This window comes from Emys orbicularis, chromosome 4 (genome assembly GCF_028017835.1).
Source record: "Emys orbicularis isolate rEmyOrb1 chromosome 4, rEmyOrb1.hap1, whole genome shotgun sequence".
Classification (NCBI taxonomy): domain Eukaryota; kingdom Metazoa; phylum Chordata; order Testudines; family Emydidae; genus Emys; species Emys orbicularis.
This window is the reverse complement of record NC_088686.1, coordinates 150,805,133-150,820,764: the sequence shown is the minus strand read 5'-3', so window position 1 is coordinate 150,820,764 and position 15,632 is coordinate 150,805,133. Positions and strand designations below refer to the sequence as shown.

The 15,632-nt window shown below is 60.4% G+C and overlaps 1 protein-coding gene across 2 annotated transcripts; it reads left to right on the top strand.

The window, feature by feature from the left end:
• The first annotated feature begins 824 nt into the window (after positions 1–824).
• On the top strand, positions 825–14,635 carry SSRP1 (structure specific recognition protein 1). Of its 2 annotated transcripts, XM_065402661.1 has the most exons (17): positions 825–871; positions 1,569–1,822; positions 3,026–3,211; positions 5,435–5,540; positions 6,382–6,572; positions 6,724–6,954; positions 7,240–7,343; positions 7,891–8,019; positions 8,558–8,779; positions 9,138–9,210; positions 9,766–9,904; positions 10,198–10,243; positions 12,447–12,564; positions 13,145–13,315; positions 13,670–13,761; positions 13,989–14,163; positions 14,259–14,635. In XM_065402661.1, exons 2-17 carry the CDS (start codon positions 1,769–1,771, stop codon positions 14,325–14,327), a joined length of 2,106 nt encoding a protein of 701 aa, XP_065258733.1. In that variant the 5' UTR covers positions 825–871; positions 1,569–1,768; the 3' UTR covers positions 14,328–14,635. The 2 variants fall into 2 exon arrangements, 1 of the variants encoding a protein (XP_065258733.1); XR_010561357.1 differs by lacking the exon at positions 13,670–13,761 and having other exon boundaries at positions 14,259–14,332.
• The last annotated feature ends 997 nt before the right edge of the window (positions 14,636–15,632 follow it).

Here is a 15,632-nt window from a genome sequence, read left to right as displayed (position 1 = left end):
GAAGGGAGTCACCGGAGTAATTTGCGCCAGTGGGACTGGTGGCTTCTGCAGTGTTTGACACCCCCATTCTGCTAGAGAAGAGAAACGACCCTTCACCCAGTAATTTCCCACAGCCCTGGGGGCGGATTTTCCAGGTCAGCTGGGGAAGGATGTTGCGGAGAAATGCAAATCCCCCCAGGCCCCCTACAAGCAGCAGCTCGCCCATGGACTATCCAGTAAGGTTTGCTCCTGCGGGGCACTGTGAGGGCAGGAGGTGCAGTGTAAACGCCGGCTAGGCTGCCCAAGCACACGGCCATGGGGGCAGGGGTCTGGTGTCACCCCCCCTTGCCAGAAGCGAGCCAGGACTTTGCGGGGGGGGGCAGCCCGGGGGTTCTCTCAGTCAAGCTGTAGCAGCTTGCGAGGCCCCCAGTATGTTGGTCACCGCGGCCTCCTCGGTCACACGAGCACGGGGATCAATCGCAGCCTCCACGGCAGGGTCCCTGATGGGGGCTGCGAGCTGGGGGCCGCCCTGGCTTTGCAGAGCTGCTGAGCGCCCAGAGGGGTCAGACCTGGGCTAAGGGGCCGCTGAGAGCCGGGGGGGGGGGGGGGTAGGGGCGGGGTCTGGCGATGGGGGGGGGGGGCTCCGTGTGCGCGCGGCCCCAGCGCCTCCTCCCGTCCCGTCCCGTCCCGGCGCTGGGCGCTGCCAGACAGCTCGGGAGCGGAGCTGGAACCGCCCCAGGGGGCCCCGTCTAGCCGAAGCCCCACGGGGACTCTATGATAGGAGCAGTGCGCACGCGCATGGGGGCCCCTCATGGCCGGCGTCTCTATGGTAGCCTGAGCCGGAAGGCGGATGGGGGGGCGGTTTCCGGTGGAGAGGGAGGCTCCGCATGAGGTTCGTGCTGCGCAGGCGGGAAATTGACCCTCGGGGGGGGGTCGGTACCTGGGGCAGAGGTGGGGGTCAGTGCCTGGGGCAGGGGGTCCTGGGGCAGGGCCGGGGGGTCCTGGGGCAGGGAGGGGGTCGGTCTCTGGGGCGAGGATGAGAGGAGGGGTGGGGAGGGTCGGTGTCTGGGGAGGGGGAGGTTGGCACAGGGTGGGTGTGTATCCGTGCCTGGGGCAGGGCCGGGGGGTCGGTGTCTGGGGGAGGCTGCGGCAGGGGGTCCTGGGGCAAGGAGGGGGTCGGGCTCTGGGGCGAGGATGAGAGGAGGGGTGGGGAGGGTCGGTGTCTGGGGGAGGTTGGCACAGGGTGGGTGTGTATCCATGCCTGGGGCAGGGCCGGGGGGTCGGTGTCTGGGGGAGGATGGGGCAGGGAGAGGGTCGGGCTCTAGGAGGGTCTGGTGGCGGGGTGAAGATAGGGATGGGGAGGGTTCTGTATGATCCTTCTGCTGGGGCTCGGCCTCCAGCCCCTGGAGAGCTCTGTAATGCTCTCCAGCACCCCAGGCCCGGCTGGGTGAGGCTCACTGGATGGGTGGGAGCCTGCCCCGTATCTACTCTGTGGCTACCCCATGGGTTCAGTCTCTGGGGGCTCCTGAGTTGGCTCCCTGCTGGGCCTCATCCTACTGGTGGGGTAATGTCTCTCCTTTTCTCTCCAGGTGCTTCACTGTTTTGACACTCACCCTAGCTGCAGCTTCCTCCCCTCTGTGCTACGCCGGGCATGCGGGACTCGGGAGGGGACTGAAGAACTTCTTCATCTCTGGAGAGCTTCCTGACTGAACCTAGTCTCCAAAGCTCTCCCAAACCCATCGCTGGGAGACAGACCACACCAGAGTGGGCGAGGTGGGGAGGGGCCATCATGGCGGACACGCTGGAGTTCAACGAAATATACCAGGAGGTGAAGGGGTCCATGGTGAGAGACGCAGGAAACCTGGAAAGCCATTCCTTCCTGGGGGTGGGAAGCAGAGAATCTGGGAAGGTGTTGTTATTGTGGCAGGTGGAGTGGTGTATCTAGGGCTGTGACAAGGTGCTGAACTGTGGTTCCGCTTTCATTATAGCTCTCAAACTAAGTGGGGTCACAGCTGGAGTGCTACCCCAAAGTAAAACCTAGAAGCTGTAAGTGACTTGGGGGAGGGGTGTGTGCTTTTTCCCTGAGTCATTACTGAGGCCACAGATCAAGCCACATGCTAGGAGAGCAGGGCTGCATCATTCTGATGAGACAAAACATGGCCAGACCCCCGTAGGTATTAAAGATCCAGTGACACTTTCCTGGGTGTTGGGGAGTTAGTGCCAGTGTCTTGGCTGCATTCCCGCTCTGGTAGGTAACACTCAGCTGACCGAAAGTCACAGCCCATTGGACTTCAGGGAGCAGACTCCTTGCATTTCGTTCTAAACTGTTGCACGGTGTCACCAAGTGCTGTGGGAACTGATGCGTGCCTTAGCCGGAATGGCTGAAACTTGGGAGCCTGTCAGAAAATGCAATGCAAGATTCTTTTTATTCGCAGACATGAGTGTTTGCCAGTTTACAGCGAAGGTGCATGGTGCCCTGAGCTTTATAAATGAATCGGTTCTCATGGCAAGAAATCCAAATCTTTGGCTGTTGCTCGTGATGGTTACACTGGGGAATGTTGTCCCTACATCTGTGAAATGCCCTTGATTGGGCTATTGTTCCTAAGTGGCCAGTCAGTCCTCTAGCTAAAGCGAATAAAGGCTTTATGGTGCCGCTCTGGCTGACTTAAACTGGAGAGCTGGTGCTATGGCCCTGTGATGCATGGGGGGTAGTTGAAGTGGGAGGTGGGGGGATCTTGGAGTGAAGCTTGCATGAGGGTGAGGGAGGGTGTTTGGGGTGGGTTTAGTGGTCTTAGTTGGATATGGGGTGCGTGCACCCCTGCGTGGGAGAGAAGAGATGGTGGGGTTTCTGTTTTACATCCATGGGGATGGGTGTTAAGTAGCCTTTTCCCTGGAGGAGGAAGAGTGTTGCTGGCTGATGTGGAGTTCCGGGTGTATCTTTGACACCATTCCAGAGTGTCACCACTGTTGTTCTCCCCAGCGTGTGCACTTCGCTCTTGGAGCGTTGTCCCTGTGCCCCCTACCAACCCCCGTCTCTCTCTGTCAGAATGATGGGCGGCTGCGGCTGAGCCGCCAGGGCGTCATCTTCAAGAACAGCAAGACAGGCAAGGTGGACAACATCCAGGCCTCGGAGCTAGCAGAGGGCATCTGGCGCCGAGTGGCACTAGGCCACGGCCTCAAGCTGCTCACCAAGAATGGACACGTCTACAAGTATGACGGCTTCAGGGAATCGGTGAGACCTTTGGCCTGGCCGGCTCCCCCTCCTAGAAGCGCCCACCCCACCCTGTGCCAGGACTCCCAGGGGGAAGTTATGTGGGTGGGCATCCCCAACCAGCTACAAGGCGACAATTGCTGAGCAACCTCCTGGATTTGCTGCTGTGGCGTTAGTGCCTCAATGCAGCCCACACCCTCACGAGCCCTGGATCCCGTCTGGCTCTGTGTAAACACCTCCCTCGTCCTGCCCTAAGGATCCTGTTCTTGGCCCAAACAGTTTGCCATGAGTTTTAGCTTCAAGGCTCTCTCCTAAGAGTCTTTTTTTAATTAATTGTGTTTATTACGGTAATGCCTAAGGGTCAGCTGAGAATGGGTCCCATTGCCCGAGGCTCTGTACAGAGTAGTAGATAGACCCTGCCCTGAAGAACGTATAGGCTAAATAGACCAGACAGCCACTGGGTCGGGAGTAAGAGTGGAACGCACAAGCCCAGTGAACTATGTGATGGCAGCAAGTGGCTTGTTAGTGCCCTGGTGTTCTTTCCTGGTGGGTGTAGTTAGGAGGGGATCAGTTGAAGGGAAGCGGGGGAGAGAATGGAACAGGTGTTGAGGGAAGTTGAGGCAAAGAGACTGTGAGCGAGGGGCAGTGTTCCCTCTAATTTTTCCCACCTATGTGTGGAATGAATTTTGTTATGTCCACCAATATGGAGGTGACGTGTGACACATCATCTTCGTATTGGTGCACATAACAAAATTCATGTGTCGGCGGTGTGGCCAAGGAGTTTGGAGTGTGGGAGGGGGCTCAGGGCTGGGGCAGAGGGTCGGGGTGTGGGCTCTGGGGTGGGAGTGCAGGCTATGGGGTGGGACCAGGGATGAGGGACTCAGGGTTGGAATGGGCGGGATGAGGGTTCCAGCTGGGGGTGTGGGCTCTGGCAGGGCCATCCCTAGGGGGTGTGGGGCCTGGGACAAATCAGCCTGTATGGGCCTCCCTTAACGTTTTTTATACAGGTGAAATCTGGCGTGGGGAGGGGACACCGGTGCTGGGGGGCGAGGGATGATGGAGAGTCACAGGGTGGCACCTATGCTAGGGGTGAGGGGGCCCCCTGTGCTGGGGGGGGTCCTGCAAAAGGAAGGGGTCCGGGGAGGAAGGGCAATGGATGGGGTCACCCTGGCGCTGGCATGTTCCAGCGGCGCTAGGATGCTGGCAGTGGGCGAGCAAGAAAAAGAAATACAATGCGCGCTTCCCACTGATGAGTGCGGGCCCGACCCCTGCTGCTGGCGCCAGGCCCCCTGCTACCTCCCTGGGCTGGCCTGGGCCCCCTAACCCCACCCCTCCCGGGCCGGCCTATCGCCCCCTGCACGACTCATTCGCACTGAAGTGTGGGGCCCGGAGCAGTTGCCCCGATTCGCCATACCCAAGGGATGGCTCTGGGGTGGGGCTGGGGATGAGGGGTTTGGGGGTGCAGCCTGGAGTACTCCCCCCAGCTCTCTCCCCGCAGCATCACTTGGGCTGGCGGGGCGGGGTGCCTCTCCCTTGGCTGTGGCAGGTCCGGGTCAGGGCTGGATTGGGGCCAGGGGAGGGGCGCCTCTTCCCCGGCCGCGGCAGGTCTGTCGCTGGGCTGGGTTGGGTCCGGGGCTGTGGGAGAGGAATCTCTCCCCTCCGCAGCCCTGAGCGCCTGCGTGGCGCTTAATAGGCTGCTGCGTGGCCACGCAGCTGAAAGGGAAGTTAGGCGCGTGGGAGGGCTGGAACAAACAGCCCATCAGCACCAGGTAGAGAAAGTCCAGTCAAACTGCAGGGAGTTCTTCGAACATGTAAGTGTCCCTGCTTCGGCTGCAGCTGCTCTGACCGGCTGGAGTCCCTGACTGGCTCCTCTGCAGTTGCCAGTCATGTACTGGGGCATATCCCTATGAGAGGTTTCAGCTCCACACGAGTGTCCAGCAAAGATGCAGGGCTGGTAACTCCTGCTCACTCTCCCTTAGCTCTGTGGTCGCAGTTCTCCTAGTGACTGATTCTTTCCCCAGCTCACTTGTTTCCTGGCATATGCTGTGTGTTGCATGAGCTATCCTAGATGGGAGAGCGCTGGAGCTCCTCGCTGCTGCTGTGTGTTACCCAGGGGAGCTGTGGGGTACTAGCAGTGGCCGGGCCTCTCTGGGAGGGAAGGAGCCCTGATGTGATCCGGGTGGGGGGAGGAAGGATCCCTGGGGTATGGTGGCTTCTGATGGCCATTCTCTACTTCCCACTCAGGAGTTTGACAAGCTGTCAGAGTTCTTCAAGTCCCATTATCGTCTGGAGCTGGCGGAGAAGGATCTGTGCGTGAAGGGCTGGAACTGGGGGACCGTGAAGTTTGGAGGTGACTCTGGGGCTATGTCTTCGCTGCTTGTGACGCATGGGACACGTTTCCCCGCGGTAGCCTAACCCGTGACAGTGCATCCACGTTTCCCCTGCTGTGACACCCGTGCTGGCGCTGTATCTGGCCCTGGCAAGCAGTAGTGGCGCTATGAACCTTGGGCTAGCTCAACTCCCCGGGTCATTCTGCTCGTATTCGCGGGGCATTGGGGACGACTTGTCTGCCCGCCCTGGACGCTCATCCCCGGGCAGGTTAGCCAGCCTCCTCCTCTACCAGACACCGGAGATGGAGGCTAGTGGAGAGGCTGCAAATGGAGAGCTGAGCAGAGGCAGACAGACAGTCCGCTTCTGGTCAGGGGGCTGATGGGAAGGGATGGGAGGCCCTCGTGTCTCAATGGGCGTGAGCACCTGTGGCTTTGTCTCTTAACTGCATCTACCTCGGGGTCGCAGTACGTGTTAGCAGCCGCCTGCGGCTTGGGGAGTGCTGGCTGCAGCGCTGCTAGCGGCGTGTGGCTGTGGGGAAGAACCTGTGATTGAGCTGGAGTTAAGCCTGTGGGGAAGGCCAGTTCCGGGAGCTGAGGGGTGTATAGCAGGGAGAGGAGCACAGCTCCTGCAGTGACTCGGATGTGGGGGCTGGCGTTGGGAGTGGATGGCTAAGTGTGCAGCAGAGAGGGAGTAGCCTGTAGCTCCACCTTCTCCTGAAGGGGGCGCTCTGAGTTGCTCTTGTCTGCCCAGCACCACCTTGTAGCTACTGGCTGCGGAAGTTGTCTGACGGGAGGAGCGGCTGGCTGTGCGAGGTGGTCCATTGCCCCACTGCTGACCCACTGGGTTCCCCCTCCCCGCAGGCCAGCTCCTGTCCTTCGACATCGGGGAGCAGCCTGTGTTCGAGATCCCACTCAGCAACGTGTCCCAGTGCACCACGGGCAAGAATGAGGTGACGCTGGAGTTCCACCAGAACGACGATGCTGAGGTGTCGCTCATGGAGGTGCGCTTCTACGTGCCGCCCACGCAGGAGGACGGCGTGGACCCTGTGGAGGTGCGTGTGGGCCGAGCTGGGGGTGGGGGAGGGAGTTCGTGGGCTGGGAGGAATGGGGCTGTGGCCTGTGTGAAGGTGCTGGGGGGGAGTTATGGGGGGCTGCATTCAGCTGTCTGGAATAAAGGCCCCCTATCCTCCCCCCCACCCTTAGGCCTTTGCCCAGAATGTGCTGTCCAAGGCAGACGTGATCCAGGCGACCGGGGATGCCATCTGCATCTTCCGGGAGCTGCAGTGCCTGACACCACGCGGTCGCTATGATATCCGCATCTACCCAACCTTCCTGCACCTGCATGGCAAGACCTTTGACTACAAGATCCCCTACACCACCGTGTTGCGCCTCTTCCTGCTGCCCCACAAGGACCAGCGCCAGATGTTCTTTGTGGTGAGGAGGGGGATGGGGGGCTGGCAGATCCCCCCCCCACTGCATTTGGGGGGAAATGGGGGGGCTGGCAGATCCCACTCCAGTGTGCCTGGGGGGCGGGGTAGCCAGCGGATCAAAAGGCCCAGACCAGCTACTTCTGTTGGGGGCTGAGAACTGGGAGGGAGGGGACTGCCCTGTGGTACTTGGGAGGGATATTGCATGGCGGTGGGAGCTGGAATGGAGGAGATCCCTGATCTCGGGATACTGGGATCCCTCACCTGTTCATATCCTTGGTTTCCTTTCCAGATCAGCCTGGACCCTCCGATCAAGCAGGGCCAGACGCGCTACCACTTCCTGATCCTGCTCTTCTCCAAAGACGAGGACATCTCCCTGACCCTTAACATGAATGAGTGAGTGGCCTTCCTTCCCTGGCCAGACCCTCCTCCGCCAGTCTGGCCCTGCCCCCAGCCCTGTACCCTGTCAGGATCCCTCTGCTCCTGCCAGCCTGGCTCTGCCCTGTGCCCAGGCCTGACCCCTCTCTTCTCCCCACGCTTGCCAACCCGGCAGGACCCCTCCTGCCATCCTGGCTCTATCCCCAGGCAGCCCCCCAGCCGTACCCATCCTCTGCTAGCCTTGCCATGCTCCTGGCAGGATCCCTCCAATCCCATGTGGACGCCAAACTTTGTCTGGTATGAGTGTCTGGCCATCCCCATCCAGGTTGGCTCACATCCAAGCCTCGGGAGGGGGTTCTCTTCTCCTGGGAGTAGATGCTGTTGCCCGAGGAATATGCGTTGTCCTCCTTGGCGGCCCTCTCATCTCTGGGTGCTGAGGGCTTCCCATGCTCCTGTCTCTCTCAGTTGGTGTGGGAGCTCCTGGGTCATCCCGCGTTGTTCCTGCTTGTGCTGGGCTCTCTCTCCTGCCTTCTGTCCTCATGCTGCCGTTTTCCCCGTGCCGTAGGGATGAGGTGGAGAAGCGCTTCGAGGGCCGACTCACCAAGAACATGTCCGGCTCGCTCTATGAGATGGTCAGTCGGGTCATGAAAGCGCTGGTGAACCGCAAGATCACCGTGCCCGGCAACTTCCAGGGGTGAGCACACAGCGGGCAGGGGAGTGGGACATGGGGCCTTCCTCTCTAGGGGGCTCCTGTCCCAGGGCATGGGTACTGTCTAACTGAGGGGGTGGTGAATGGGACATAGGGCCTTTTCCTTCTAACGGGCTCTGGCTCCAATCCAGTCCCAGGGCGGTAGATTGTCTTGGGGTGGGGAATCGAATATGGGCCCTTTCTTCTCTAGGGGGCACCAGCTGCGATCCTGGACTGGCTAGCTCGGGTGGCAAGGAGTGGGATACAGAGCCTGTTGCTAATTAAATATTTAGAAATGACTGATCTGTGAGGCCCAGTCCCTACATGCCTGGCTCTGGTGGACTTTTTCCCTGTCCTGTGACTGGGAGTTCCCAGTGGTGGGTAGGAGGAGAGTTGTGCCTCAGAGGTACGTGTGACAGATTCTCATCCCTTTATCCCCCCCACATTGGCTGCTGTCCCCTGGGAGAGCGTCTGTGCATGGGAGCCTTGCTGGTGTAACCCCCTGTCTGTCTGTCTCTCTCCTCCCTCTTCCGCGCGCCCCCAGGCACTCGGGAGCCCAGTGCATCACCTGCTCCTACAAGGCCAGCTCGGGGCTGCTCTACCCGCTGGAGCGTGGCTTCATCTATGTGCACAAGCCCCCGGTGCACATTCGCTTCGACGAGATCTCCTTCGTCAACTTCGCCCGCGGCACCACCACCACCCGCTCCTTCGACTTCGAGATCGAGACTAAGCAGGGCACGCAGTACACTTTCAGCAGCATAGAGAGGTGAGCCTGGCGCCCCCCCCCCGGGCACGTGGTACACCTTCAGCAGCATAGAGAGGCGAGCCTCTCCTCCCCCCCCCCCCCCCCCCCAGCAGCTGCTCTCCCCTCTGTCCCCATGGCTGTACTGCCTATTGCCCCATCTGTTCTCCTGGGCCGCCGCCCTCTTCCACGTGACACAACCCTGTCTCACGGCCTGCACTGGTATCCTGCTCCTCACTCAGCCCTGGGAAGTCTTTGGCACCACAACCTGGTGGTGCAGGGCTGGCATCACCGTGCACTGCCCTCTTGCTTGCTCGTGGATGGGAGAGCGTTAGACTCCGCCTCTCCATGACCCCGTTTCCCCACTGTCACCCCCCTGCAGGGAGGAGTATGGGAAGCTGTTTGACTTTGTCAACGCCAAGAAGCTGAACATCAAGAACCGAGGCCACAAGGAGGTACCTGCAGTGGGGTGGGGCGGGGCGCTGGCTAGGTCCCCTGTCCCATCCTGACCGGGAGCCCCATAGCCACTGGGGGGGCTGGGTGAGGGCAGGGGTTCGTTCTCTCTCTCTCTCTCTCGCTGCAGATTCTGCCTCCTCACTTTCTCTTCTCTCCTTGCCCTTGTAGAAGAAAAAGGTCCGTGCGATTTTCCCCTCCTCCTGGTGCAGGTCTCCTCTGCATGGCTGTGGTGCTCTCTACTAACCACAGTAACCCCGCATGAGCCATGGGAGGGAAGGGAGGGCCATGCCCCCCCCTCCCGATCTCCTTGCCGAGTGGGCCCCACCTAACCCAGTTAACACTGCTCCTCTGGTCCTTGCATGCAGCCTGTGCTCGAGTGTTGGGGATCCTTTCCCAGAGTGGGGGCGGGGGGTGTGCACCCAGGAGCATGCTGGGAGTTGTAGTTCTCAGTTCGCTGCACATTTGGGATGGGGGGTGGCGTCTGCCCTTCCCCTCTGCTGGGGGGGAGGGGCAGAGAGTGGCACTCACGTGACCTCCCCCTGCTCCCCATGCAGTCCATGCCGCAGAGCTATGATGAATACGCTGACTCTGACGAAGACCAGCATGATGCCTACCTGGAGAGGATGAAGGAGGAGGGAAAGATCCGGGAGGAGAATGCTGATGACAGCAGTGATGAGTCTGGGGAGGAGACTGGTGAGACCTGTGCCTGGGGCTCCTCCCCCTGGCTGTGAGATCCTCCCCCAGCTGTCCCCTCTCTCCCTCCTCCCCCCCCCCCCCCCCCGGCTGTCCAGCGATTGGGGCGCCTCACCCTGGCTGAGAGATCTCTCCCGCCCCAACCCCGCCGGCTATCCCCATTTGGGGTCAGAGAGACATTCCCATACTCTTTACTCAGCCCTTTCCCCTGGGCTGTTGCCATCTCCCTCTCCTGCCCCGCCCCCCCCCCACCCAGAGAGGAAGAATGACCAGTGCATTCCCTTTCCTTCCAGATGAGTCGTTTAACCCCGGGGAGGAGGACGAGGATGTCGCAGAAGAGTGAGTCGGGGACAGGGGCTGCCTGGCATGGGGCTCTCGGGCTGTGACCTTGCCCTTTGATTGGCCCATTCTCAGATGGGAACTCGACCTGCGGTGGCCGCCGGGGCTGGACATTGTACATGTAGTGCCATCAGCGCTGGCCTCCCTGTGGTGCTATGGGGCGCCGTGCTGCCATGCGCAGCGAGTGGCTCAGTACGGGGCACTCTGCCTTTATGGGGCCTCCAGAGCTGATGGCTCAGCCACAGGCACTGTCACCTCTGCCAGTGCTCCAGTGCGCTAAGTGGCCTGGTGCTGCTGTCTGAGGTTTTTGTCTCCCTGGCCCTTTTCACAGGCTTAAGGCCATTAGGCTCAGTGGCCAGCCATCAACTTGGGGAACTCCCTTCTGTTGATCTAAATTGCCCTGTAGCCCCAGTTGGACATGGGGTTCTTCCCTTCCTGTCCTGAGCTGTTAAACAACTTTCACCTCAGGGGCTGCTGCATCTCAGTGGTGGGTTGTACAAGGGCCTGAAATCGAGGGGCTGCTTACATTGTCTGGGGCAGGGACTGTCTTTCTTGCTATGTGCCTGTACAGCGCCTTGCACAGTGGGGCCCTGGTCCCTGAGTGAGGCAGGGTGGTTTCAGAGCAGAGGATAGGCACTAGGTTTTTGCCTCTGGTGCTTGCTGAGATTTGTGCTCTGGAGCAGCGCAGTTGGCACGCCTGCCAGAGGGAACCCTGCTGGGAGCCACAGAAATGATCCAGGCTGAGGGGACTGCCTAATGGGGAAGATGTCTTTGTAGCATGGAGCAGTAATAACTGGGTGGACGTTGTGCGGCTCTGTGAATCCCGGACCTCGGAGGACCAGGAATCTGGGGGTGCTACTCAGGGCATGGTGGGAGCAAATGGAAACAGGGAGAACTCTGGCGAAGACTTCCCGCAACCAAGATCCGCTGGGTTGTGGGGTGGTGTCACAGATCCACAGTGTCTAGTCCATGCCCATCCTATAACCAGTTCCTTGGGAGTGACCCCTTCAGTGTGCTAGGCCCCAGGGACCCACTCAGGGGCAGGCCCATGGCCTCCAGGACTCCAAACTGGGCCTTGGGGCCCCAGCAATCCCTCTCTCTCTCTCTGGCTCCCTGCAGCAAATCCAGCCAAGCCAGACCCCTGCGGGACGTTTGTATCATCCCCGTTCGGGGCGCTGTGCTGTCAGTGATATCTGCAGCGACAGCAGCAGCCTTCCCAGACACGGGGGAACATTAGCCGCCTGGCCCACGGGATCGGAAAGGCCTTGGGTTAGCAGAGAGAGGCAAAGGTTGAGCCATAGTCCAGCCTGGCCAGCACTGGTGCAATTAGCCAGCCAAGCCGTTATGGTCTCTATCTCCATCTGGCTCCTTGTCAGCCCCGAGGCCTGGCCACCGGCCTCCTTTCCCCTTTGTTCTCCTGCTGGGACCTTTGTGTTGCTTCTCAGCTGAGGGCTGGGAATGTCTCCTTCCTCCTGGCTGGTGGCTGCTAGGGGTGAACAGCCCGGCCATTGGGGTTCCCGCTCTCTTGCTGGATTCTTCATTGATGTGGGTTGGTTTTCGCCAGTCCTTTGCCGACCCTTCTTCCACCCCAGCCAGCCACGGGGGACACACACCTCGCGGCTCTTGCTCTTAGAGCAGATTTAACCTTTTTGCACCCCTGCATAGCAGTGCAAAGTGTAGAGGGAAACTGAGGCATGAAATGAGGTTCATAACAATGTTACAGAATATTCCCTCTTGGTCCCAGGTGGGGTCCCGTGTCAGGAACGGGGAACCCATCGGCTGGGAATCGGCCCGGAGTGAGCAGGCCTGTGCTGTGCCCCATACTCTTCTCAAAGGGGCTCACATCTCTCCAGCGGGGATGTCTGTGCTTAGCACTGCCACTCAGGTTCTGCTGCCAGCAGGTCTGGGGTGACACCCAGGGATGGGAGCAGTTGGTGTGGGTAAGAGCTGGCTGTGCCCCTTGTACCCTGCCCAGAGTGCTTGGCGGTGCCCCTTGCCACCCTGTTTCAAGGGACAGGTGAGGAGGCTTTTCCTGTTGCCATGCCCAAGCCATACTGGGAATGCCCTAACACTTCCAGCCAGCACCCCTGGAGCAATCTGCCCATGCTAGGCCTGATCTGTGCTGAGCTGGGGCTGCCGGCCCTGGGAGCAGTGGCGTTGGGTGGGGGTGGGGCTGATGCCAGGCTCCCATTCCCTCCTGCAGGTTCGACAGCGAAGTCTCTGCCAGTAGTGATGGTGGCAGCGACCGCGAGGAAAAGAGGAAGCCAGCCAAGAAAGCCAAGATCATCAAGGAGCGCAAGCCCCGCAAGAAGCCATCAGAGGTGAGAGCTCTGCCCTGGCAGAGGGGGCTGCGTGGGTCCCGACCGCTGGCTCTGAGGAGCGGGATCCTCTACCTCCAGCACGCAGGCCAGCCCTGTGGGGAGACTGAGCCTTCGGGAGCTCTGCGTAGGCAGCTGATGAGGCCACGAGTGAGTGTCCTCTGCGATGGGGAACTGTCCTGAGGGTCCCGCTGCTCCCCAGCTTAGGACACTAAACAGCCTCCAGCTGGGGGTGAGTGACTCCCCTCCATGCCACGGAGCTCTTCAGCCGTGTGCCACTCCCCCAACCCCAGTCTCACCTCACCCGCCTCCCTGCAGTCCTGCCCCAGCCGGGCCCGCTGGCTCCGTTGAGCTCCTTGGCCCTAGTTGCCTTGTCTTAGTCTTGTGCTGCCTGGGCCCCGTGAGTGTGTCTGGCTGCTGGGGGGAAGGGCTGGGGTATCGAATGCCACGCCCCAGTGTTAATGGGGGGCACAAGGGGCCCTTGCCATGGGGGCCAGAGCCTCTGGTCCAAGGAACTGTAGAGCTACGTCTTGATGGATCCCCTGCTTGTTCTGTCTTTGCACCTGCCACCTCCTCTTGCCAGAGTAAGAAAGGGAAAGACCCCAACGCCCCGAAGAGGCCCATGTCTGCCTACATGCTGTGGCTGAATGCCAGCCGCGAGAAGATCAAGTCAGACCACCCCGGCATCAGCATCACCGACCTGTCCAAGAAGGCTGGGGAGCTCTGGAAGGGCATGTCCAAGGAGAAGAAAGAGGTGGCCTTGGGTTGGGGGCGTGGCATGTTCTAACTGTCTTTTGGTGGGGTGGGTGTTTGGGGGAGGAGGGTGGGCTGGCAGGGCTGTGTCTGGGGATGATAGGGGTAGTGATGGGTGTAGGCCTGGCATGGGGAATTCTTGGGGAACCGAATGGAAGAGGTCTTGGAGGCCAACCCAACATGGGGCAGGGGCTGTGCCTTGTTCAGGGAGGGGATAGGGATGGGCATCTGTTTTTGGCAGGCTGGCGAAGCTTGCTCGGGATAGCTTTGTATCTGACGGGGATCAGAAGTGAAACGGGGGGGGGGGGGCAGGTGACCAAGGAGGGGCATCACCAACTCCGTGCTCTGGTGGCAGGAGTGGGATCGCAAGGCAGAAGATGCCAAGAGGGACTACGAGAAGGCCATGAAGGAGTACAGCGAGGGGGGCAAATCGGAGAGCTCCAAGAAGTAAGTTGGCTGGGCTGCTGGGAACATGGGTGGGTGACGAAGGACCGTGGCCCCATCTCATCGGAGGGTAGGCAGCGAGATGACGGGGAAAGGTGTGGCCCATGTAGAGTGCGAGGAGTGGAGGATTGTCTATTTCCTCCCGGCCCTGTGGCACCTGGGCACCTCCACCAGTGCAGTAGGGGCTTGGGATGACCCTCTGGTTGTTCGCTGTCCCCCATCCTGCACAGAGAGAAATCCAAAAAGAAGAAGCAACAGCAGCAGCAGCAGGGGAAGGGGAAAGCGGAGAGGAAAGCGGCACCGTCCAAGGCCCTAGCCAAGTCCCCCGCCAAGCAGCTGGGTGAGAGCTTCAAGAGCAAGGAGTTTGTCTCCAGTGAGGAGAGCTCTGGTGACAACAAGAAGGAGGTAGGTGCGGGTGGGGCAGGAGGGGCTCCTGCCCCAATCTGGCAGCTGTGGCTATATGTGGTCTCCTGTTAACACACTTCCCCCTCCCCCCACAGGACTCAGAGGAGGAGGAAATCGCCAGCACGCCACCCAGCTTGGAGGACTCAGCATCTGGCTCAGATTAGAGCAACCCCTCCCCCTCCCTTTAGCCCTGCCCCTTTCCTGACTGCACAGGTCACTGAGTTGAGGCCTAGACACCCCCCACAACCCCCCAATGCCCCCACATCCCTTCTGCCAGGGGCATGGGCTGGAGGGGTGACGCGACTGCTCCGTTGGCTAGAACCTGCCCTACTTCTGGACCTTCCCTGACCCCTCCTCCCTCATGGAATTGTAGGACCTGTGCTGAACTCTGGAGAAAGGCAGAGGGTGCTAGAGATCAGGGGAGGGGGCGCACCCCTCCTTTCTCTCCATGCTTTGGGAGACCCCCTGTGTCCTATCAAGAGGCCCTCCCAGCAAACTGGGGGGTCGGGGGGTGGCCCGCGGGCCCTGCAGGGGGGAGCTGGCTGGCTGGGAGGGGTCCGTCCCTTGGCCTGTAGTCAGGCTCTATCGGTGTTTTTTATGTTCTGTTTATTTTTGTATTTCTGATCTGTTCACGCGGCAATTGGATGGAATAAAAACCAAGTGACTTTGGACGGAGCGTCTGTCTGTCGCAGCGTGGCCAGGGGACAGATGGATGGATCTCCCAGTGCCGACAGAGCTTCCCCTCTAGAGCAGGCAAAGCCCCACTTTTGCCAGAGGGGGAAGGAGGCCACTCTGGAGCTGTGGTCTCCCCTCCCGACGGCTGCGTTTCCCAGGCATCGCAGCAGGAACAGCTCTGCCTGCAGCGTGGGGCTGAATCCAGAGCCTTATCTCACTGCATTCCAGTAAGCTGTGGCCCTAATTGTATTAAAGGCCATCAGGCACCTGGGGGAGCCACCTAATGAAGGAGGCAGTCGATAGCAATGAGGTTTAGCCAAGTGTTAGGGGCTCCTTTCCCTCCCCTCTCCTGCTGCCGGGGCCATTACCAGCCTCAGCAAGGCTGGGAGGGTTGTTCCCAAGACTGCTTAATGTAGGGAACTGTAGCCCAGCAGGGGGTGCTGTGACCCAGGCGGTGGGAGCCCTTCCCTCCTTGACATACCCAATACCTCCCAGCTGCGTGTTGCTGAGGGATGCAGTGTCCTGGAGCTCTGGGCAGTTGGTTAGTATCCAATGCTTCCCCTCCACCTGGTTCTGCTAGCAGCTGCCCTTGGGGCTGCATGGAGGGCTGAGAGCCTCATCACTATCCTTTGTGGGCCTGGAGCTCTGACCAGCTCGAACTGCTCCGAGAGTGGGCGAAGGGGAGTGTGAGGCGCTGAGCAGACGGTGGACGCAGCATCCATCTCCATTACAGCCCTCGCCGGCCTTGCTGCCAGGACAACTAATCTGAGTTGGGGGAAGGAGGCCTGATCTGA